This window comes from Antrostomus carolinensis, unplaced genomic scaffold, assembly GCF_000700745.2.
Source record: "Antrostomus carolinensis isolate BGI_N321 unplaced genomic scaffold, ASM70074v2 scaffold8804, whole genome shotgun sequence".
Taxonomy (NCBI): domain Eukaryota; kingdom Metazoa; phylum Chordata; class Aves; order Caprimulgiformes; family Caprimulgidae; genus Antrostomus; species Antrostomus carolinensis.
The window spans coordinates 28,978-54,071 of NW_010308661.1; the positions used below are offsets into that span (position 1 = coordinate 28,978).

The 25,094-nt window shown below is 42.9% G+C and overlaps 2 protein-coding genes across 2 annotated transcripts in view; both read left to right on the top strand.

Moving 5' to 3' along the window:
* FAM124A (family with sequence similarity 124 member A) overlaps window positions 1-12,085 on the top strand; it is a gene marked incomplete at its 5' end in the record, with an annotated part of 14,119 nt that extends 2,034 nt beyond the window's left edge. Inside the window, one exon of the mRNA XM_029084466.1 lies at window positions 11,288-12,085. Coding sequence (XP_028940299.1) covers window positions 11,288-12,085 — 798 coding nt within the window. The remainder of the gene's footprint in view (window positions 1-11,287) is intronic.
* Window positions 12,086-21,299: 9,214 nt separating this feature from the next.
* SERPINE3 (serpin family E member 3) overlaps window positions 21,300-25,094 on the top strand; it is a 36,887-nt gene continuing 33,092 nt past the window's right edge. The window contains exon 1 of the mRNA XM_029084465.1: window positions 21,300-21,405. Coding sequence (XP_028940298.1) covers window positions 21,300-21,405 — 106 coding nt within the window. The remainder of the gene's footprint in view (window positions 21,406-25,094) is intronic.

Genomic DNA, 25,094 nt, shown 5'->3' on the forward strand with positions numbered 1-25,094 from the left:
TTAGCTTTGGATCAAGGCGCAGAGACCCTCACCTTTGGAAAACTGTTGTTCAGATTTTGAAGTAGAGTATTTTTTCAGTGAATTGTATTTGTGAAGCTTGTCAGATTGCCTGGCCTTGTTTCTGTGGAAGAGGCATTGTGGGTGTGATCCTTCCACTGCACGGAGCTCTCAGTGTGCAGAGCGAGGTGCATACACTCCCCTGCAGCATAGTGCCTCTGGCTTTGTAGCTCCTGGGACTGAAAATCCAAGTACATGAGGCATTGTGCTCTGGGGAGTCACATCCAGATGGTGGTGAAACCTTTTGATGCCTGCTGGCAGATGCTGCCCACAGAGACACCCCATACCAGAGCTGAACAGCGCATATGTAGGGCCCAGGAGGCAATTCAGCTTCCCTGCTCGACTGCCAAAACACTCACCAATTTGTCAGGGTTACTGCTTGTGCTGTAGGCACAGCTGTGTTAGCCTGAGATAACTTGTAAACTTAAGCTGACAAAAGCCATCACAAAACTTCTACACAACAACCACACTCGCCTACATCCCCTTTTCCCTATTCTTTTTCAGGAGGTTTCTATGTGATATAACTTTAGTTTATGGGATCTTGCACTGATTTCAAGTAAATTGGAGGGAAGAGTGAAAAAAAGCAACAGGGCTTCTAAATAAGGCTTTCAATTTCAAACCAGCAAATTTTCAGAAACAACAGGTGCCAGGCAGTACAGAGGTAAAGCTGAACAGACTTGCTGAACAGCAGGCTGAGGTAAATGCTGCAAAGAAAATCAGAATAAGATTTTAGCCATATGCACCAAAAGAGAAGAGCAGAAGACTGCTAAGTGTGGCCTCCAAGTGCAATTAGTTTCCATTTCTGTTTTCAGTGAGGATGATGATGCTGAACAGGAGGGAAAAGTGGCAAATGGGAATGGAAGTTACAGAAATGGAAATTATCACACTGGAAGTGCGGTGAAGCAAAAGAAGTTTAATATATGCAAAATGAGGATAAAACGGAGACTTTGAGTCTAACTTACACGATTGTAAAGTCATGAAGACTAGGTCCTGGCACACAGGTTTTAAACAAGCCTGTGCGATCAGAAGTGGAGCTCTATAATTAAACCAAAGGGAAAATGTCCTGTTTGTTCTCAGATGACTACAAACCACCAGTGCAACACAGCCACAAATAGAGAAGTGCGGTCTCTGTGTTTGGCCCTGGTCTCCAGAAAGGTGACTTCAGAGAGGTGCAGGTAGAGGGAAGAGCTCTTGGCCTGTGCAGAGGAATGGAGAGACTGTCTTACAAATGGAAACTGGAAGAGCAGTGCCATCTAAGCATAGCCAGAGTAAGTCTGAAGGGAGCTCCAGCTGTGCTCAGAATACACCAGAAGGTCAACGGCAGGAACAGGAAAAGTCTGTTTCACTGAATGACTCCTCTGGCACAGGAACAAAAAACTATCGATAAATAGATTTAAGTTGGCAGTTGTCCATATTGATGGCCAGTTGTGGAACAGCCACCCAGCAGCTACAAACAGGTTAATACCCTAATTCAAGATAGCATGGCCAGTTAAGGAAAAGACATTGATTGTATGATGGAGCATGGGTTATAGGAAACACTGGACTTAGTGATCTATGGACTTCTTATGTTCTTTTAACTCATTCTGACTTCAAAACAAATTACAGTATCTACCTTTTAAAGTAACAGGACTACATTTTGACTTCTCACAGAGTGCTGCTATTAACAATATTATTGATGTCACAGTATTGATAATAACTTTCACTTTTTCCCAGTTATATGAACCCAAAAAATTACATCATAGTATTTTTCAGCCTGCCCATCAGTTGGTACTTGGTAATCATCAGAATATTTTTATTTACTTCATATTGATACTACACCTTTTTACAGACTAAAATTACCAATTATACCCAGGATGATAGATCGACATCCCCATTAATAACAGGCACTGTTTAATGTTTGAAGTTTGAATATACCTCCATGATTAGGCTAACAACATATGACCTCTGTGTTTTTCTTGGTGTGCTTACAGGGAGCTGGATGCTGGCTAGTCAGATTGATCTGTGTTCTTAACTCATTTTGCAAATGCAATTACCAAGGGGCTTAGATAAAGTCAGTGCAAGAGAAAATTAAGTTATTCACAGGCAGGATAAGTCTGTTTAATACCACAGAAACTATTCCTTCATTTGTAAGGAAGCCCTTCAAAATTATTTTGTCACAGTAGCTTTTCCACATTGGGAAATTAGCTCCAATGGTGCACCTTTATAGCAGCTGAGGCAAAGGGTAAGCTTCAGTTGGCATTAGCAGGAGCAAGGCTTTAGAGCATGTTTGCATCCTGTGGGAAGACGCCCACGCTGCTTCACCAGTGCTAAGCCCAGAAGGAGGAGCTCTGGGGAGCTCTTGTCAGACCAGTGGGAATATGTAAATAATGTAGCTAAGAATATACCGTATACTAGTATAGCAAACACACTGCCAGTTTTATAGGTCTTGTCCAAATTCCTGTCTGCCTCCTGGTGTAATCCCTGCAGAGACAACTGAAGTGCTAAGGAACTTGCATGGCTGGCAGTGCAATATGGGGCGCAGGAAGGGTTAATAGCTGATGGGCTGGTTTGGCTATGCATCTTTGGGAAGCAGAGATAGTGACCAAAGAGAAGAAAGTGCACAGATGGCTTCTTTAAATTACAAGAATGTCTTTGGATAGGGTAGAAAGGTACATAAAAATAGCATTTTGTCAGAATTTCCTAGCTGCTCTGCGTGAGGGGGGACATGCAGAGGGAGGCGACAGCTGGGTAGTGACTCAGCACTTAAGCATAAGATCCACTGCCATTTTAACATGCCAAAGGGAACCCAAGACACCCTGAAGAGTTCTCTGGCAGGACCTACAGGAGGGCTGTGCCCTCCTAGAATGCCAGGCAGGCACCCTAGGAGATGCCAAAATGGACTGAACACCTATGTTCAGGCACCTGATTCACACTGTAATAACTAATTTCTTGCTGAAAAATCCTCCCCCTCCACCATCTCTAGCACTAGCAAAGAAGCAGACAGCATTGCCAGAAAGCCAAGATAAATAAAAATCCCAAGAAATGGGGGTTTTGTGACCAGTATTTGCTAATCCTGCCTGAAACAAGGTAATGAGATCTGTCATTGTAAGGCTCTTAAGGCAAATATTGAGCTAGTGGCCCTATACTGTTTATAACATGGCTATTTCTGCCTAGTGTTTTATAGAGCATCTCTGAAATAATAGTGCAAATGTTAACTGATCACAGCTTTTAGTTAGAGGGATTTTTTTTAGACTATTTGCTGAGGTAATTGGCCAATGTTCTTCTTACTTATACCAGGCAACTGTAATCTTGAGTTCAGAAGTGGTATAATCATATTTAGGAAGTATTGTTTATTATCTGAAGCTTTGGTTCTGAGAAAAGATTGCCTGTGGACCCAACCATTAAGTCTCATTAACCTGCTACTGTGCTACCTACAAACTCAGATCTCTGATACCTTGGAGATATCTCTATTGCTTCATGTACAAAATGAGTAGTCTAGATCTATGGTCAAGCAGTATTCATCTGCTAATGGTTTCATGAGGTCTGCTGCAGTCACTTATGTTCAAGATCAGTATATTGCTGTTGAATATGTCTTTGGAGTTGCCAGAAGTCAACCTGGGGGTGCAGATGTCTGCCAGCTGCATGCATAAAGGCATCCTGTGCTCAGTGTTTGCAGTGCAAAATGCCTGATGATGGGAAGTGGCATGAAGGTTAGATGCCTCCATCAGCAAATATGTTATACAGAAAAATAAACCAAAAGCTTATAGCGGAGAACCTCTTTGTTCATTCAGTGTAATATTTATAGGTGTCTGTGAGACTCATGAACTCATCTCTTCATCCCCTTTTGTTTGGGGCCAGGAGGAGAACAGAAGTGCCTTTATTTCCCTCAGCTTACTTCAGACATGTACGTATCTGCATGAAAAGTACGGCCTTAGTCAAAGTTCACACTCAAGATAGTTGAACGCAGAAATCAGAGATTTTTCCCTGATGCGCAGGACAAGAGGGACTCAGGCGGAAAATACTGTGTTAGATACATGGGCAGCAGGAGTGAGTATTACTGAGCTGCTGAGGTCAAAATGATAACAAGATCTGAAGTTAGGACAAAGCTTTTCCTCTCCCAACCCCAACTGAGACTAAGAGAAACCTTTTACTCCCCTCAGCAGCATGAGGAATAGTTTGCCTCTTAAGCTTATTTTGGCCAAGGAGAGGCAAATCTTGGAGATTCAGGGTCCACTTCTGTCTCTGTTGAGAGGTTTAGGGCACAGGTTAATGTGGTCATGGTTGTATTTACTTCAGCTGACCCACCAAACCCTGCCAGACCTCACCTGCCTCTGCATTTCCTCTCTCCAACACAAAGCAGCATTCCCTCTCCTTCCCTGAGTTTCCAGTTGAGGTGCCTCGATGGGCAACCACCATTCATGTGATCTTGATAAAACATGTGAATTGTCTAAAAGCATTAGTCAGTCTGCTACCATTTCAGGGGCCTTGGGCTTTTTGGTACCTCTGTCTTATGCCTCTGCCTGAAGCAGACAGCAATTTAGTCTCCTGAAAACTGAAATGCTTTCATCTGCCTCAAGTGTCAGCAGGCTTAGTAAACAAATGGCTTAATGGTTTGTAAAATGATGAACACAAGGTCAGACTGGATGATATAATGTACCCCTGCACTCTTAAATGCAGTTAAATCATCTTGTCCCTGTTATTCAGAGCATTACCAACTACAAACTCTGGGTAATAAAGAAAGCACAGGCCCACTACTGCAGTCTTGAGTCACTATGGTTAACTGCAAGTAGAAGAGAGAAAGATGAACAAGTAAACCAGGAAGCAGAGAAAGTAAAAGGGAAAGACAAAAGCAGGCACAGAGAGGGCACTTTTTCAGAGAACAGTTTGGTCTGCAAGAAGGAATATGGAGTGAGAAAAGAAGTTCAGTCTTGCTTGAATTAATAGTGCAGGTAGAGCGGATCTGAACACTAAGAGGGAGAAAGGCAAGAACGGCATCAAGGACAAGCAAGGATATATAAAGGGGACCTTTACAAAAATTACTTTTCATTTCTGTTGAAAGTGATGGAAAGGACAGACCTTTGAAGTAAAAATTCACTCAGTCAAGGGAAGTGCCTTAAGCTGATTTAATTAGTCTGTAAGTCTAATACCAGCCTCCTGTCTTTAAAAATCTTCTGCTCTATTTTTCCTTTCCTTTTAGTGCCTAAGGTTTTTAATTCTTCTTAGTGCTAATTGTTGGTTTTGGGCAGGGACACAACTGAATCTGTCACTAACTCAAATAGGAGGTGATTTTTCAGTTGTATTTTCTTCCTCCCAAGGTACTTTGTCTTGTCTGTTAGTGCAGTTATCTTTCATGGCATAGTAAGATCTCTGATGACTCTGTACATCCAGCAAGATATATTCAGCATTACAAGACAACCACCTGTTCTAGTTTTACAAACACAGTACATGCCGCTTTTCAAATATATTCAACTCAAATTTAAATTTGATTTCTGTATTTTGCCTTTTAATATTCTGCCCTTCTGAATACATTTTGCCTTTCAAGTAGGACTTATTATTGTGATACTCAGGACTAATCTCTGCCACTTTTTTCTCAAGTTGATTATTTTTTATTATTGTTTCCAGATCAATCCCACTGGTTTTAATACAATTAAACAAACACCATTGCACTCCTGTTGAGCAAGATGGGCAAAATCTGAGCTTGAGATGGTGATGTCATTGCCGTGCTGGCTGTTTGGCTGGGTTCTGACCTCAGTGGAGCCCTGCTGCCAGTGCTTAATACAGATAATGCATAATGAGATCACTATCTGCTTCTTTAAAAAGCAGATAATTTAAAATATGCTGCAGGAGCACTCATGGATTGTGTCAGGTATAGGCAGCCCAAGTGAAATGGAAAGTGCATTTCTGCAGGGTTCGCCCTAAGTTGTTTATGGCGTTCCCGGATATTCATCATGAAATTCGTCTGCAACCCATTGTCATACACAAAGACTCTAAATCCCTCCAGGCTTCACAAAGATTTGTATAGAGATTATAAATGAGCAGCAGATTAGCGCCAGATGAAAAAATCTGTTCTGCTAGAGAGCTAATCTGTTCAGTCAATGGCCGGTTTTGTCATGTCTTTATGGTGAGGTCTGACGGCTCTCTCTCCCTGTATTTGGAATTTCAGTCAAAATCAACATGTTGGTTTGGGTCAAGCCTTTGTCCTCTCAGATGGCTGGCCCCCTCTCCAGTGTCTCTGCCATGCTCGTGCCTGACTCAGGCAGCATGGCTGTACCAGGCAGGGCTCTGCCAGGCTGCAGCCAGGTCACAGGCAATGCAGAAAGCAAGCTGTGAGAAGGCTGAAGATAAAGACTTAAAAAATAAAAAAATACAGAAAAAATAAAGCAGATGCAACAGCCTAAGGGAAGAGCTGAGGAGGAGGGAGAAGGCTGTTCTGCTGAAAAAAGTAGCTGTATGTGCATCGTGCTGTCATCAAAGTACAAAAAGAGGTCTTGCTCTTTTCAGCATCCCATGGCCCAAAGGGCAGTGGAAAACCAGCATCTCCTGTTTGCCTGTCATGGTTTCTCCCGAGAGTGGTCACACCGGGAAATCCAGTTTGAATTTTGTGGGACTTTCAGACACTGTAAGGTTAAAGCAAAGAGGAGCTGTCATACAAACACACGGGCTGCATGCAGCTCTCCCTATGCTCTGCCAGGGTGGTATGAGGGCACACAGTCACCGGCCTTAGCACAGGACTAGGAACTGGTTTTGCCTTAGTTTTAATCGTGGCTGAATCATTGAATCCACTCTGTGATCTCTGACAAATTACAGAATTTAGATATAGAAAAGTCTTATTAGTCCACATAATCCAGTTCTCTACCATATAGGATTAGCCTGTAATCTTTATTTACTAGTATTTCGTGAGATGGATCTTCTGACATTCTACCTGTAGTACAGTTCGGTATTCTCATGGTCAGGAAAGTTTTCAGCTATGTTGCTCTAAGATGAAAGTATTAAAAAGATCTCCCCCTATTATTTCCCCTTTCTGACCATATCAAGAAAAGCAGTACTGGAAATAGGTCTTCTAACTCATAACACATCTAAACGAAAACAGATCAAGGTAAACAATTCTTCCTGTTCAGAAATAAGCTGCATTAGTGATGTCTCTCGGCCTGCCCTGCAGGCAGCCATCCTAGGAGCAAGCTTTACTTGTCTCCTTCTCCTCTCTGATCCACCATTACCTCCTGCCAGACCAGCTGAGCTTGGTCATGAGCTGTGTGACCCAGTATCCCAAATAACAGCAAATACCTTGTATAAAATGAAATGCCCTTACCTGTCCATAGGAATGTTTGAAAAGCTAGGAAAAAGGTTAAAAATAACTAAACTTTAATATCTTAACTAGAGTAGATTTTTCTTGTTAGTGTGAGTTCATTCCAGTTAGGCCAGGTACTTAAAGCTGTGCAGCTGCTCAGGGCAGATTGCCCCGTCCAAGTGCTCCCACTTAGAAGTGCATTTCCCCTTTCCTTTGAGTCTCTACTTTTTATCTGCATTTTGGCTATAAAGTTCCTATGTGAGAGCCCCTGGGATTTCTAGCAGGAGTGTTTCATCTCACCTCATCCATTTAGTCTGGCATTGCCCTCCACTCCACACTCTCGTAGGCGATGCCTCAGGTAAGCATCCTTTTGAGTACTGGTAATTTGGTTGCACCTGTAGTCATTGTGTTGCATATCTACAATCCCAAACTAACACAGCTGATTTAAACTGGAAGGTTCATAAATAATAGAAAGAACTCAAACCAGCTGTTCTTGCGTCTGTGCTTTATTCCCAAAATGCTTAAGACTTTACCTGTATTAATAAATTAAACATGCCCAGGAACATTCCCAGGCACTGAAATCCCTGATATGGGGTGGCCTGTGCATGTGCTTGCAGGCCAGGCAGGATACAGCAGGTCCCTACAATTAGGCAACTGAATCAGACAGAGTATCTCTCACCAGTGGTGATCTGAGAGACCAAATTAAATTACTTTTTCTTTGGAACATGTGTCAAAAGTTATGCCAATAGATAAAAATAACAAATTATTTCCATCATCTAAATGCATGAGACTTTTATGTGTGCAAAATATCTCCACTAAACACCAAAGCAAAAGGAACACGTGGGAATTATCTCTGCAGGATTTGGTTTGGCTCCAGATTGTAGACACCTAAAACTGGTATCTAACTGCAGGTATTTTTGTGTGAGCTACACTCTGTGTTCTCACTGTAGTCCATGGGTATGTACTCAGTACAGCCAAGGACCTAGACAGAAAACTGAATTGCTCTCCAGACTCCATTGGCTCTATTAATAGACAACTAAATCCTACATGTGATGTCTGTAGGCTCTGTTTTATATACATATAGACAGATGGTATAGTGTCCACAAGGTAAAGGTAAGGTTTCCGTACTGTCCACAGAACTCTCCCCAGTGCAAATGTCAGATCTGTTCCCCAAAGCCTTGTGTTTTCAGATGCAGTATTGTCCGAGTTGTTACCAGTGCTTGTGGTCCCAAAGACCTCCTTACCTTTTCACAAACGAGAAGGCTGCACTTGCTTGGATCCTTGGTTTCTTTGGATGCTCGATCTGACAAATTATCTAGTCTACAGACTAGTCAACTAAGTCTACAAAAACTCAAGAATCATCGAATGAATCATAGAATGGTTTGGGTTGGAAGGGAGCTTAAAGATCATCTTATTTCAACCCCCCTGCCATGATCAGGGACATTTTCCACTAGACCAGGTTGATCAAAGCCTCATCCAACCTGGTCTCGAACACTTCCAGGGAGGGGGCATCCACAACTTCTCTGGGCAACCTGTGCCAGTGTCTGACCACCCTCACAGTGAAGAATTTCTTCCTCATATGTAATTGAAATCCACCCTCTTCCAGTTTATAGCCATTACCCCATATAGCATAAGAACAAGCAATGGTCAGGCAATACATGATTTTCTCTCTGAAAAGTAGAGGAGAAGTGTTCTGGAGGTGCTTCTGTTGATTCAGCAAGCATAGCAGTTGAGTCCATGTAGCACGCCTGATATCAGAGCTACTGCAGTGAAAAAACAAAAAGTACCTTTGGTTAATACAAACAAAATATAATGAGGAGTGTTTTCTTGGACAAACCCATCAAAAAAGTGCAGTGATTTGTTTGTATATTTTTCAGTGTGTCATATTGTTGTTGCTTGGTTATCCAAAAATGTCTTTAGTTAAGAAACAGCTGGTATTTTATTCATGGACACAAGCCTTTTGTCTTGCTGGGTAATTTTTTAAACAAATTGATTCACGTATTGCATAAATAAAATAATGTTGAGTGTAGAGGTCTGAAGTGAGTTCTGGTTAATGTTTTGTTGACAACTTGACTCATTTTATTTGACTCTTTTGTACTCAGTTTCTTATCAGTTAATGGAACTGTTACACTACTGTGGTTAATTTCCCCATTCATTCATTTAATTCTTTATGGCATTAAGGAAAACAGCTTATTATTATACAGAAATAGTTTCTGAATTAATGTATCTCATTATGGATACATTGGTATATATATTCATCTACAACACCTAAGTGAACTCGTATGGTTTGGCTGTCCTATAAATTGCCTCTAGCTAGGCAATCATGAATGAGCAAAACATTTTTTGCTGATGTGAAAGTCCTTTATTGCCTATTAAATCACTGCAATAAAAACCAGAAGATGGTTATGACAGATTTAGGTCACTAGGACAATGTGATGTGCACTAGCAAGATGTTAGAGGCAGCAATTTATGGAGTTCTTCTAGACACAGGGGATACAAAGGACCTCCTTGGTTGCCAGGTCTCATCCCTTTCTGTCATGTCATATATTCCCTTTGGTAAAATGATCAAGCTCCATCTTTATCCATTACTCACCTTGGAAGACTCTTCTACTTCTCTTATGATTAGAAACCTTATATTAGTTTGTGGTTCAGGTTTTTTAATGGATAGTTCCTCTTATTTTTCTTTTGTTGTCACTGCATCTTTTTCAGTTTGAATTTATTCTTTTTCATGTAGGCATGATTTGAGTCATGTGCAGCATTCTGGATGAGGCCTTAGCAGTGTCATCCACAGTGCATTAATACTTTTTTAACTCACTTGTGACTGCCCAGAACCATGCTCGTCACAGCCTTGTCACTTTAATAGAACATAGTAACCAAGATACCTGGTTCTTGTTTCCAACTGACAAGTCCCATAGCTGAGATTATTGTTTATTCTCAAGGGTATAATCTTGCACTTTGTCCCATTAGTTCCTGTCCCTTTTGGGACAGAAATGTAGCATTTTGTATTAAGCAAGAAATGCCAGTAAGAGGAATTTAAATTAAACTTTTAAAAATGTGAACTTCAAAAAGCTTTACTGATATAGGTGGGATGATGAAAAACCTTATGACTGCTCAAACACTAGGGCTTCAGTTCAGTTACCCACACATTACTGTCTAATCCCATAGGAAGGCCACCTGGCCTCCAACTGCTTCTTGACAAGGATGTTGGCTCTCCATTTGTCACAGCTGCTGTCCCTGCTCAAATGCTTAAGTATCTGGCAGGTAGGCAACTGAATCCTGCCCTAGGGCTGAAATTCAGGTCCAGATCCAGACCATAACCATCAGGTCAGGTCTTCAGTCTAGTGGTCTACAAGCAAATTAGATATCTGTGCTTAAAGTCATTAGGAACTAGTTAACAGAGCAAGTGGGTTCTAGAGCACACTACTCAACTAACCAAAAGCGAAACAGAAAATGTGAAAGAGTTTAAAGAAGTAGTAAATTCCCATTGAGAAGATAGAGAATGAGATTGCTTGCTAAAGGCTTTTTGATGTTTTAGAGGAAAAAATAGAAACATTTGCACCACAGTGAGAAAGAATGGATAAATTATAATGATGGTAACATATCTCCCATTTCTTCATTTTTGTTCTTTGACTGTCCACTAAGGCAGAGATGTTGGAAGACAGAATATGAATGAATCTAAACAAGTCAATAGGAAATGAGAATTTTGAGCTAGTGTAACTCAGCCCTCAAGGCAGGGCTCCTCTACCATTTATTCTTGTTGTCTTCAAGGCTCCTTATGTAAATATTTGGGATTTTGGCAGAGTGATTTCTCTTTGTTATTGAAATGAAACATTTGCTGCAAGCATACTGAATGAAGTCTGCTTCATAACTATTTGCAGTAACAAGTCAGCAATGGAGACTTATGGTTGTAAGACTGCCAATTCTGTATTAATGTGATCTTCTTTTCTCCCTCTCTGACTGCAGCAAGCACGCAGTTGGTGTAGGACGTCTGCAAAGCAGAACAGGCAACCATATCCATCTGTGTCAACAGATTCCCACTTCACCGCTCTGCCAGCCTTTCTTCCTCAGAGCCACCAATCTGTCCCTGAACAACCAAAAGAAATGGGCCAAAACAAGGTACATCATGCAAACGGCCTTGGTCATCATCTTGGTTTCTCCCAGCAGGACCTGAGACACAGTGATCGAGGAGACTTCACACGCAGATCTAGAAGTGCCTCCAGCATTTCATGGTCATTTCAACGCAGCAAGTCTCTGTTCTGCTTGCCTACAGTGAACTCCTCAGCCTCAGAGACTTTTAATTTCAGTGAACCATTTCAGTTTTTAAATACTGGGTCACCTGCAACCAGGTTAAAAACATGGAGATGCAGCCCCAGGCTTAACATTGATGACTTGGAGGGTGCCCAGGAGACTGATGTAGACACGGGGATGAAGCTGTCTTTCTCAGACCTGTCTGTGGTCTCTGCATACTCTGCCCTTAATGGATTTTGCAATGACTTGGAAGCCTCTCTTCCTGCACAGAAGCAAACTGTTGGTAAGACTAAACAGGCAGCCACCAGTGGAAGGCCTCTATCAGCCATGTGCAATACCTTTGAGTTGGCTGACAGTTCACTACCGTCTCTCTCTGAATCGTCTTCCAGCTCATTCAGATCAGCATCTCTCTCCAGGCAGCCCAAACAGTCTTCAAGAGCAGTTCCTTCTCTGGATGATCATGGTAGTGTTTGCCCAGCTTCACCAGCTAACGAAGAAGAATTTTACATCTGAGGTTTCTCAATATTACATCTTCCAGGGCAAACATGTTCTACTTGTGAATGACAGCAGTGGGCCCACGTTGAGCTTACTGAAGGTTCCTTGCTGAGGAGAAGGTGATGCAGCAAAGCATGCTAAATATTTGAAGAAAACATTCGGCTCCCTCAGAGATGGGTGTCCCCAAACTATGTCCATTAAAGGAATCTGAGCTTGTACTTTGTGCATTTGTGCTGAAGGGGATGATCAGAGGCTTGTTCGTGGCAGTGCAAGGTGGATGGTTTCTATGACTGACCCTTGGACTAATGGTGAAGGAAATGCCAGAAGAGGCACATAAAAATCCTGTTTTCTTTGACAGAAAGTGAAGAGTAATTTGTGACACCAAACTGCTTCAACTTTTCTGAGAATTCCCCTTATCTGAAAGATGGGAGGAGAAAGGGGTCTTCTTTCCCTTTCACAAATTCCAAAGGCAGCTCTAAACACAGCAGATCCCAGTAACACATCCCCAGTAGAGTCAGGCAAAACGTTTCCTGTGAGGACATGCATGGTTCCTTCTAACTTCTGAGAGTTGGCAGTACTGAGGTGGGGAGAAGCTTCACTCCTTCCCCTGGGAAGAGGAAGCTCCACTCTTATCTCTTACTTTGATAGTCCAGGATGCGGAAGGTGCCAAAAGGGAAACCTTACAGAATGTTTTCAACTATTCCTTCAAAAAGTCCATCCTTTCCAGTTGGAAGGGAGCCACCTGGGCTGTTGTCTGAACCACTTGTGTAGGCAGTGGTAACCCAAGTAAACCATGTTTGCTACTTCTAACTCAGGCAATACAGAGCTTACCTTTTTGGAATACAAAACAAGGAAAATAACCCAGCATTTTTATAGATTGCTACACCACTTGTCCCAAATATATGGCAGCTCCCTATTTTTTAAGGGATTGTTATTTTTCTGTTAAAAATAATTGATGCAAGAACTCATTCTTCATATTTCCAGTGCAAACATACTTCTTTCTGGGTAAAACACATTTCTCCTCAAATACCTCTCTTCAAAGGGAGAACAGGTCAAATTTTAATGGCTTTTCAAGTGGTGTTTTTCAAATACGCATTATTGATAACCTGTTTTGCTCTAATTCTTTTGTTATTAAAAAAAAAAAAGTAAGTAAAAGGCTGTTAATTTGACAGTTAAGTACCTTCCCCAAGATATAAGTTGTATATACAGATTGCATCATGCATGTTCTGAAAAGTTATGTTTTTGGCATAGAAGTTGTACTGATTGCAGCTCTGGTCTAGCCAGTGAGAAAATGACTGTGTGAAAAGGTGTGTGTATAATGCTGTATCTAGGTACAGATGCTGAAGACCTACCATGATGGCATCGTGGTAAATGAAATAAAATTGCATTTGTGGAGAAAAACACTTGCTATATTACCAGAAAAAATACTGCTTTGAAAAAACAAAACAAAACAAAAAGCACACACTTACTCTAAGTAATATTTACAAAAAGCTTAACAGCTCCCCTGGCCCATTTAAGTAAATGCAGTTTGTACAAACAATTCTGGAAGAAAGCCTGGGAGAAATTGAGTAAAGGTTTATAGGAGAGGAGGGGGCATTACATTAAACCTGCACTCCCAATCCAGAAGAGGGCAGAGGGATAGTCAAGAGTCAGGATGCTTTTTCCTTTTGCTCTCATTTCTCCACACAGGAAAAGAGGCATCAGGCTGAAGTCCAAGTCTCTCGTCTCTGTGAGGTGCTATCATAGCATGTACCAGAGGTAGATCTTGTCTTTTGTGCTAAACACAATGCATAAATAGAAAAATCTATTCAAGCTCTAAGAGCACAGGAGATTAGCAGCCTCCTCCTGCCTCCCAAAACTGTTTAGATTTACAGCAGTTTTGGGTAAACTGTTCTCTTAAGAAATGTCTGGGACCAGAAATAGTGTCAGTGAAGGATTTGTCATGGTGTGCATGTGTTTACCTGCCCTGTACTTCTTCAGAGTCCACACAATCTTTCCTCTGACTTTTGTGGCCTTAAGATCAAACCCCCTCTGAACACAGTGGACCAGATTTATCCAAAGTTCTCCTCCATGTTATTGTTTGTACCCTGTCAAAATATGGGTAAAACACTGTGAGGTCAGACCAGCAGTTTTTTCCATCACCTTGCAATTCACCATACAAGCAGCAGTGCCTAGGACAGTCAGGCTCCACAGGTTTAAACTTACGATTCATTATGTTCTGTCATATTTCTGGTAATACAGAAATAAATTATTAAGTAACATTGTATATTTATGTGACAGCCATTTTATCAACTCTAGCCACTTCCAGATATGACAACCTACAGGATAAATTTGTTTCAAATGTATTAAAAAATTTAGTATTCATTATATATTTTAATAATATAGATAACATTTGATCTGAACATGAAATCAAAAACTGAGCTGATGTGTCTGTCTGATCTTGGAATCATGCCAACATCCAGACTCCTGACAAAAGCTGATTGGGGTTTTTAATGAAGGGGCTTTGAAACATCTTTCTGCCTAGGGTGTACCTGTGCAAGAAGGAGTTCAGCACATCTGGGGGCCGTCTCCTGACACGGCAGGGAGCACTGGTACTGGAGGTCTACAAACAAGCACAGGATAGCTCAACTGTCAGTCATGAGGCTCGTGTCTTGCATTAACCAGCAGCTCCACAAACATCTCAGCTCCAGATTTTACCGCGTTAATCCTAATGGGAAGAAAGACAAATGAGCTTCCATGGACTCTGAATTTATGCTGTCTCCACTGGTTCTGTCTCCAAGTATTTCTGTTCTGTTTACTGATACTTAACTAGAAATGAAAGTTTTAATTGTTTACATTCATGGTGCTTGTAACCAAATTTTGGAATAACTGTGTGTCCTGCTGTCAGGAAAAACAGAGATTATGATAGTATACCGAAAAATTTTATCTGTAATAAAGGAAGCCAGATTTTGACGAGTGTTTCACTGAAGGTAGTCTTCTTTAATTCTCTTCCCGTTATTTAAGGGACTGATCTCTTCAGAGAGTTGAATATGAACAAGATTCATGGCATTTACTTATGTATCGCATTGTTTTGGTTAAATTATGAACAATGTCATTTGAGAACCACAGGTTTTCCCTGAACTTTCTGTCTTTCTCAGTCCCCAATATGCATCGCTTCTGTGAAATAAAATAGAGATGAAAAGTCAGTTGTGCTTAACCTTCTGTGTGTTCATTTATGAAGTATGGCAGACTCACTGACTATTTTAACTAGGCTTCGAAATGCATGCAGTGACACAAGCTCTCCAGCTCTTGGCAGTGTGTGTCAGTGGGATAATTACAAAATAAACATAGCAAAAATATTTTTATGTTGGACTCAGCTTTCCCTCTGCAGACTGGATCTTTCGATTCTCACTGTGTTGTTTTAAATCATTTGCTCTAGTAAAGCTGAATGATATATTAGGAGCTGTGACACATATTGGTAACCCTGCATACTTAAATCCCATCTTGGTTTGTTTCATGTACATTGGTCTTCATAATAGTGCTTCCTTATTGTTTCTCTCAGTGCGTGGTGTTATCTATTATACATTTTTTTATTCACCTCATGGGATGTGTCTGCATGTCAGTATTACACTGTATGTGCAAAGCTGTGGAGTTTTGGCTTTGTTTAGTTTTTATGGTTTAGCAAAGTGAGGTTTATATATGTTTATATGGCAGTTATAGAATCATAGAAACATCAGGAGTTGGAAGAGGCCTCTGGAGGTTGTCTAGTGCAAAGTGTCTGCTGAAAGCAGGCACAAAGCTGCTCAAGCTTCAGCGCTTTGAAGTTAAATCAGACTGTTCAGGACCTTGTGTGGTCATGTTTGAAAAGAGACTCTGGACAACCTGTGCTAGTTCTTAAACACTCTTATGGTGAAGAACTACTTCCTAAGCTGCAGTCAGAATTTCCCATGTTTGAATTTGTTATCTTTCCCTCTTGTTGTTTTGCTGTGTACCTCTGAGAAACTCTGTCTCTGTCTTCTCTATAATCCCGCTTTAGGTGGTCAAAGATTGCCATTGCTCCTGCAGCCTCTCCTTGCACATCATATACAATAGCTCCTTGACCATCTCAATGGCTCCAGCCCTTCTGAACTCTCTCCAGTTTGTCAATATCTCTCTCATACTGGGGAACCCAAAACTGTACGCTGTGCTGTGGGTGCTGTTTGAAGAGTGCTGAGTAGGTGGTAATAATTATTTCCATCAACCTGATGGCAACTCCCTTGCTTATACCACCCAGTACGCTGCTGGCCTTATCACAGCAGGGGTGCACTGGTTACTCATGTTCAACTTGCTCTTCACTGGGACCCAAGATGATTTTCTCCAGAGCTGCTCCTAGCCAGTATGTGCCCAGCCTGTATGTCATACAGCATTAATCCATAGGAGGTGCAGGACTTTGTCTTTGTTGAACTTTTTGAGCTTCTCGTTGGCACCTTCCTCCAGCTAGTGAAGGTCTCTGTGAACGGCAGGTCTGCTCTTTGGTATATCAATCATTCACCCCCCCAGTTCAGGGTCATCTGCAAACTTACTGAGGGCACATTTCATCCCCTCATGTATGACATCATAGACAAAAGCATTGAACAGCACAGGCCTCAGTGTAGACCTCAGCAGAATGCCACTTGCAGCTGGCTGCCAGTCAGGCTTGAAACTGTTGTCTAGTAGCCTTTGAGCCTGACTGTCAGGTCAGTTATTCACCCACATTGTAGTTCACCCATCAAGTCCATGTTTCCTTGATTTAGCTGCAAGGCTACTGTGTGAAACTATGCTGAAAGCCTTGCTGAAGCCAAGCAAAATGACATTCACTGTTCTTTCTTCACCCACCAAAGAAGTCATCTCATCAAAGGTGCAATCAGGTTAGTCAGGTATGTTTTACTGTTGGTAAATACATGCTGGCTGTTCCAAATCATCTTCTTGACCATCTTGTGCCTGGAAATGACTTTGAGGAGGCTTTCTTGATAATCTTCCAGAGGTCTGAGCTTAGACTGATCAGCCTGTAGTTCTCCAGAGTGTCCTTCTTGCCCTTCTCGAAGTGGGGTATGACTTTTTCTGTCTTCCAACCATTTGAGACTTCACCAATCACCACAACCTTTCAAAATTAATAGAAATCAGTCTCACAATGACATTGGTGAGCAGCACTGTCAGATGTAGCCAATCCAGCCCCATGGACCTGTGTATGTCCAGCTTATTGCATCCCTGAGTTCATCCTCCTCTGGTGTGACTAGTACCTTTATCTACAAAACTTTGCTGCTAGACACAGACACCTGTCAGGACTGACAGCAGACCTTGTGAGTGAAGATACTGTGAGTGAAGATGGAGATTTTTACAGTCAGCAGATTTTTACAGTTACAGAAGATGGGAACAGTTCTAGTCTGTTCTAAACCAGTTTCCAGTTGTTCAAAGAAGTCTTTAATCTTTCTCCATTTCTTGATTGAGTCATAGGTGGTGCCCACAGCAATATCCCTTTTGTTAGCTTTTCCTGACCCATGAGCTCTTGACTATCTCATTCTCTGTTCCCTCGCAAATGTGCGTGTGTTCACACCACTCAGTTGCCCAGAGCACAAACCCCACCGCCATCTGCCATCCTTTCCTAAAGAACGTGTATCTAGCCACAGCACGTCTAGTTACACAACTGTCCCACTACATCTCTAATCATCTGTTTATACATCCTGAGAGTGCTGAGGTCTTTCACGAGTGATTTGCAGGTTCATCAGCCTGAGCAGTAGAATGGAACTACCCTGGTCTTGGTAAGACAGACCCATCTCACAAAGGGCTTTGGAAGCAGAGCCCGTGGATTCATTAACTATTGAAGAAGCCAGAATATTGCAACACATTGGTGTTTTCAGTGGCTGGTATCAGCAAGGAGATGAGCTCTTGTGATCCTGTATAGAAGCTTCCTGAGGCATGCAGTTTCATGCCTAGGTAGCAAGCACTGCAGTGGCCTAGCTTGAACACCTGAGCTGCCTTTATAAGAACATATCAAAAGGCTTAGGAAAGTCTGAGGTGCCATAGATGGCACTTTTGTAAATTATTTTCCTCGCTTGAATTTGTCCAGTTGCGTCCTGAGCCCATTTTTTGTCTGCAGCATCCTGTGGCAGGGAATTCCACTGCTACATGTGGAACTACTACATGTTGTACAGGAAGGATTGTCTCTCAAACCTGCCACCTGCTAACTCTATTTGACACCTCCTAGGCTTGCTGTAGGGGGAGACAGTCAATAACCATTTCTTGTTCACCATTTTCAGACCACTCATTGTTTTATAGATTTCTATAAAACATCCCTCTGTTCTGTTTTCTCCTTTCAAGCTGAGAAATCCTTATCTAGTTGGTTGTTATTCATAGGAGAACCATTCCATGCTTTCGTTCATCCTTGTTACCCTTCTGTATTTTTTTCTATTCTGCTATGTGCTTTTTGAGCTAGGAGGTCCATAACTACACATAGTTTTGGAGCTGTAGATGCACTATGGATTTACAGAATGGCTTGAAGGTGTTTTCCATTTTATTCTCTGTTCCTTTCCTAGTAATGTGACTTACTGATTTGACTGTGGCTGAGTACTGACCTACTCTTTTTCATAGATCTCCATTTAGCCCCAAGGTCCAATTCCCAAGCAGGCAAACTCTGTTCAGAGCCTACTGTCATGTATGTAAAATTAGGAAGGAGGGATAGTTCATGTAATTAATTTTAGAATTAGCTATATTGAATTTTGTCTGCCTTTTTCTTGCTCAGTTGCTGTGTATTGTGAGACTTTTCTGCAGCTTCTCCAGTTGTCCATCATCTTTACTATCATGTATGTTAATGACCTCAACAAACTTCCATCTCACAAAGCCCCCCTTTTTCCAGGTTTAAGTCATGCTGAACAATATAAGCTTGAGTACAAATCCCTGCATGACTCCACTGCCAACCTCCTTCCACTGTCAGAACTGGCTATTTGTTTCTACCTTCTGTTTCCTGCCTTTTAATCAGTCCTTTATTCACATAACCTTACCTCTTAAACCATCACAGCATGGTTTCTTTAGCAGGCTTTGATGAAGGAATTTGGAAAACTGTTTTTAGCTGTACACCTATTCGTTGATAATCTTCTGAAGCCCCTAATAGATTTATGAGGTGTGATTTCCCTTTGTAAAACCATGTTGACTCTTCCCCAAACCAACTCAAAATTATTTCCATTCAGATAATGAATTCTCTCTCATTGGAGCCTAAGTGTCATTTGCATACAGAGCAACCTTCCCTGTGGCATCCTTTCCCAGTTTCCAGGACTCAGCATAGTGTAAATTGCTAAATTTACACAGAATCCAGACTTTCTGAGCCAGAAACTGCGTTCAGATCACTGTGTGACCAGCTGCTACATTGTGCTACCAATAGATTTATCCTTCGTCAATTTGTCGAATTTTCTGTTGAATCACTTTTAATTCCTTGGGTTTCTGCAGCAGTTCATGGCAATGAATGGCACTGAATTCCTGGCCTGCATGAGAAGATAGTCATGTTTATCTGCAGCCTTCACCCAGATAATTTCAATGAGTGCTTCCTGTTCCAGGAGAAGTCAATGCAGAGTACTGGGCAATGTTACTTCAGTGCCTGGGAAGGATTGTGTCACCCTGAGCCCAAGAATGAACAGGTTGTGAGATAACTGGGAAGAAACATACTGCATGTGTGCATGTAGGGGAGGAATCCAACTGCTCAATGTGGAAAGCCCTGCAAGGCCTTGTAAATCCTGTGATGGGAAATGTCTACAATAGTAAATGGAAGAGGGACAGGGAGAAGGTTCAGACACTGGATCATTTGGTTGCTTGTTGACTCTGTTTTGAACCTCCTCAAGCAGCATTCTCCAAGACACTACCTGGTGTCCTTCATGCTAGGGATTGTTCCCACTGTGGAAGAGGCTACATCAAGCCTGGACCCTGCTGTCTCCAACACTGTCCCATCAGACTTTACATCCTCCTGTGCTTTCACATGCCTTTGGGCATCCCACCAGGCATGAAGCACAGCTCGTCAGGGTCATGCTGTAAAAACACCTCTCATCTGGGCTACAACGAAGTCCTTGCTTTGTTTTGGATAACAACTTCCCCTGCAAAATAGGATAATTGTGCCCTAGAGCCATAAGGATCCCGCAGTAGTCCAGGAGGGAAGCCAAGCCAGCTGCTCTGTGGTATGGCTGTGACCAATGGGACAGCTCTGAAGGGTGTGGACGTGAGTCAAACAGTGCTGGGCTGGCCTCAGAGCTGGAGATCAGTATTCAGCTCACTTTTATTTATCAATAATAGAGCAATGCTAGAGAACATTGCTCCAGTCTGGCCACAGAAAGGGCACCTGGAGTCTTTGAGAGCTTCACAACTGAAGAGGCATTCCCTGTCTCTGCTTTGACTCAGCCTTTTGCATTAAGCGTGGTTCACTTTATAATCAGTTGTCCTTTTTTAATCACTTTTCTCCTGAATATATGAGTCATAAAATGCAAAATGCATTGGTAAGTGGCAGTGATTAATCCAGTCTGCCCATCAGAAATCAAAACTGCTGTCCATTAGTACCCAATGAAATGGCAATGGGTTCAGCCAGAGCTGACCAGTCAGCCAGAGCAATATGCTGTGCACATCCCATGACCGCAGAGCACCTGTATTTCTTGACGGGATCACAGCAATGCAGGACACGATTTTTTGTGTGTGTACCTCTCTGGGAAGCCACCAGTCTGCAAAAGTTGCTAGTGCCATCTCGTGGTTTTCATTCACACGAGTGTCAGCACAAGGAGCTGCCAGCCCAGGCGGTTGACACCCGCAGAACACCCCACGGGGGGACCCTGCAGGCCCTGGCACGGTGCCCTCTGCACCCTACCGCGGTGCCTGGCACGGCCTGAGGTGTGTCCCTGTCCCCAGGGTCCACCGGGAGCTTTGCAGCAAGCGTCCCTGAAGAGCATGAGGGGAACGCAGTGGTGTTGGCTTCACGGCACGGTTGAAAGCAAGCCTTGTTCCAGCCATCTCCACCCGTGAGGACCTGCCTGTCCTCGCACCCTCTGTGCCCAGCATTTCAGTATCATCTGCTGACAGAGCCTGTGCTGCCCTTCCACCCCACTGCTGTGCTTTGTTGCCCTCCCTTCCATCACAAAGCTGGGGAGCAGAATAACCCAAAGGCTTGATGACCCAAATGGCTCTGCCATGTTGTTTTGCTGCACTGGAGCCATGGGCGATGAAGGGTCCAGAGCCCACGTGGTGACCACTCAGGGCTGCACTCGGGATGGAGCTGAGCATCTGCTGTGAACAAGCTCCTGAGCACAACGCGATAAGCCAGCTGGCTGTCACAAATTCCACTATTTACTTTGATGAAAATTTTAGCCCTCCTGGTACGGAGATAATCTGCTAAGTATGACCCAGCTCCTGCCAAGACAATGCTTCTTGAGAGGTTAGCAGTGCCACCAGAGTGCTCCTGCTCCTTAGGTGTAATGAACTCGGTGACAGGGCCTCCCAGGGCAGATATAGTTTAAGAATGCAACACATAATAACAATTTTGTAATTCCTCCTACTTCAGTGAATTAACAGCCATCTTTTTCCAGTTCACATATGCTATTGCATGGACACTTTTTTTTTAACTGACCTCTGATTAGGAGTGGGTGAGGTTTTTGCACATGGTTTGCCATGACATGGCTGTAAGTTCCACTTTTCCCTACCCTGTCTGTGTTTTTTTCGTCACTAGAAAGAAAAGCTTTAATTAATTACTCTGTGGCTCTGCTCATGGATTTTGACCAGTTGCCAGCATTCCCTCGTTGTGCCACATAAAGCCACAGAAATGCAGCCTTTGCCCTTAAGTTTCTCTCCCCAGCACTTTCCTGCCTTGCTTTCTTTCAAGAGCCGATTGCTCTGTGGTTTTCCGACAGGAGGGGTGAGGATGCTGGTTCCCACCCTGCCACATGTGTGAAGACTGCAGAAATTTTGAAGAAAGCAGTTTTGGGGCTGCCTATGGCAGCAATAGGAACAACCACTGCTGAGGCTGCCACTGCTGCCCACCTGGGTAGGATATGGGGAGGCGAGAGCTGGCAACAAGGTCAGGGGAGTCCTGGGACAAGCCAAAGGGCAGGAGAGGAGCAGAACATAGGATCCAGCTGTGACCTTCCTCCCTTTTTCTGGCTTCAGATGGTGCACCAGCTCTAGGTATGTGGGGTGACACAAGACCGTGCTCTTCAAGGCATTGGAATGAGATATGGAGATGGTGGAGGGGAGCCATCAGCCCCGGGGTCTAAGGATGCTGAAGCTGTCAGGTTGCCAACAGGGCCTAAGTGTTTTCCAGGTTTCCAGGACAATCTTTGCTCTGAGTTGACAGGCTGGTTTGCTGTTCCAACCCCTTACTTTGCAGATGAGTTCCCTTGGATTTATGCTGCCTGTCTCCACAGACACTTCTCTTCCCTGTCCTTCCCTTCCTCCCCTTATTTTCCCTTTTCTTCCTCTTCCTATCCAGCTCATCCCTCTCCTTCACAAAACCCCAGGCCCATAAAAACCACACTCAGTATAGCACTAACCCCTCCTTGGCCAACACAAGCCTGGAGGTGCTCCTGCTCTGCCCAATCCCCCAGCTCCCTGACACATCCCTGTCTCATCTCCTCAGACAGGACCAAAATCTGGGGCTGCACCTGCAGCTCTGTGTCCAGAACGAAGCAGGACAGGACCCAGACTCCTTTCCTCCTGCGTACTCCTTTCCTTAGCATCTCCTTACTAAATCAATGGGATTTGGTACTTACCTTACCTCCAGCACACCGCAAGGTATGAAACTCTGCTTTCAGCATCATTGGGAATCATTCAGTGACACTGCAAGGATGCAGCTGCAGGTGTCCCCTGCTCTTCTCTGTGTGTGAAGGCTCATTGCCTGTTAGACAGACCAGGTCACCATAACCTTTTCTGATGTTGCGATTTTTGGTAGATAGTCCAAAGAAAACCTGGCTGCTTTCTGGAGTGACAGCTAGCTTGCAGCCTGACATGAATGAAGAGTATAGCAAGATGGAACAGATTTTTGCCCCAGGCCTTCTCTGCTGATGTGTTAAGTTTGGCAGCATCATTTGGAGAAGAAGTGAATTAATCTTATTGGAATTGTGTGTGGGGGAGAAAGGAAGAAAAAAAAAAAAAAGATGTGTGAATCTATGTTGATTATTTTGAAGCCATAAACAAGTGGCATCAGAAAAGAATTTGACAACCATATGGACTTTCAGAAGTGTGAAATCTTCTGAAAATGATATGCAATCATATAAAGACTGCCATGGGGAAAAAAAAAAAAAAAAAAGAAGAAGAATTGAGATTTGGATGGATGAGAAGTATAGACAGGGGACTACAATCTGTGATACAAGAGTTAAGATTTTGGGTACATGAAGAGAATGCTATATAGAAAAATGTGTATAAATTAAATTAAGTTACTTAGCAGAATTCTCCCAGAGGTGATAGGAGTAATAGTCCTCTTTCTTATTGCTGGTTCTTAGAACCAGACTCATTGGGGAACTACAGTCTCAGGAATTGAGCAACAATTTTTCCATGAACGTAATCATTGTTTTCGTGGGAAGCTTCGCTGAAGATGCCACATGCAATCTGAATTTCACACAGGGCAAAAACTACAGGCACGAGCGCACAGGTTCTGCCAAAGGGCATCAGCTGTTTCCGCTGAGTTCAGTAACTGATGTGACAGTGCTGGGTTCCACCAAGGAAACACTTCTTATCCCAGAGCTTGGGAGACACTGGCCTTGTTCCTGAGAGGCAAGTAAGATAACAAGAAAGCAGATCTGCAAATTTTCTAACTTTGGTGTAGCACATCTCCATACGTGCTATGTGTGCATATGGCAGAGACGTCTCCGTGGGCCACAGGTCCTGACAGATGAAGATGCATGATAGGAAGTCACTCCTATCATGCACACTAGGAAAGGAGCTAAGTGCTGCTCTGCTGTCTTGGGGAAACACAGAGGCAGGGCAACTCATCAGATGTAGACAAGGACCACCACTGTGCATGAGGTCTTACCTGCTAAGAGGAGAAAAACTTGAGAAGTCTGGACTCTGGGAGACTAAGTTGAAACGCTGGCATTCTGAGCCTTTTTACAACCTGAGTGATGCCTTTCCCCTTCAAGGAATCACAGTGGGCAATACTGTGAGACACAAATTGCAGAAAAAATCTATCCAGGTTTGATTTATAAATGGCTCAGATTTGCCTCTGGTTTCAGTTTCCCCCTTGGCAGCAATCCAGGTCCAGATACTGGTTTGTAATGCTCATCACACTGTGAGAGAATTGGAAAAGTGGATGAAAGATGAAAAAAGGAAAGTGGAAAACAAACCAGCTGTGCCATCCTAAAGAAGCAGGAACAAAAGTAGGCTGAATGCTCAGAGGAGAAATGATCTATCACAAGAAAACACAGATCAGGGCAAAAGCTGGCTTTCATGTATCAATAGAGATGTATGATGAAATGAAATGGATGATGTACATGAAATGCATCCGTTGGCATCATTTGGACATTGGATCTAATATATCAGTAGAACTTTGGCTGTGAAGTTACTGTGGTTTGGAAAGAGGAACATTATGTTACCTGTGTAAATGCACGTTACTGCAGCTCATCAAAGCACTGGAGTCTTGACCTAAAGAAATGCAAAGATGATCAATATAGGGGAGCCCAGAGTCAACTGAAAGATCCTGGCTCATCTCTCAAGGGAGCACCCGTGTGATTCTGGGAGCCCTGTAAAATGTGTCAGTTTAGTGCAGCGGAGGTGTGTGAAATTGTGTACTGATCATTTCTTCCTCCTTCAAACTGGCAGTGGCTTCTTAACTTCATGGCAGTGGCTGCTCCTCCTCCATCAGTGACAAACACTCTCTGAGCCACAGAGAAAGCAAAATGCACTTCTGTGCACTCATATGGAAGCTCCAGGATGCAGATCTCTAAGAAGCAGTGCAAAATTTCTTACATGGTTGGCAGCAATCTGAAAAGGGCTTGTGTGCTCAGCAGCTTCTCTTGGCTATATCCATTAGCAGATATCCTGCCTCCCTACAGACTTCACTGGTCTTACACAAAGT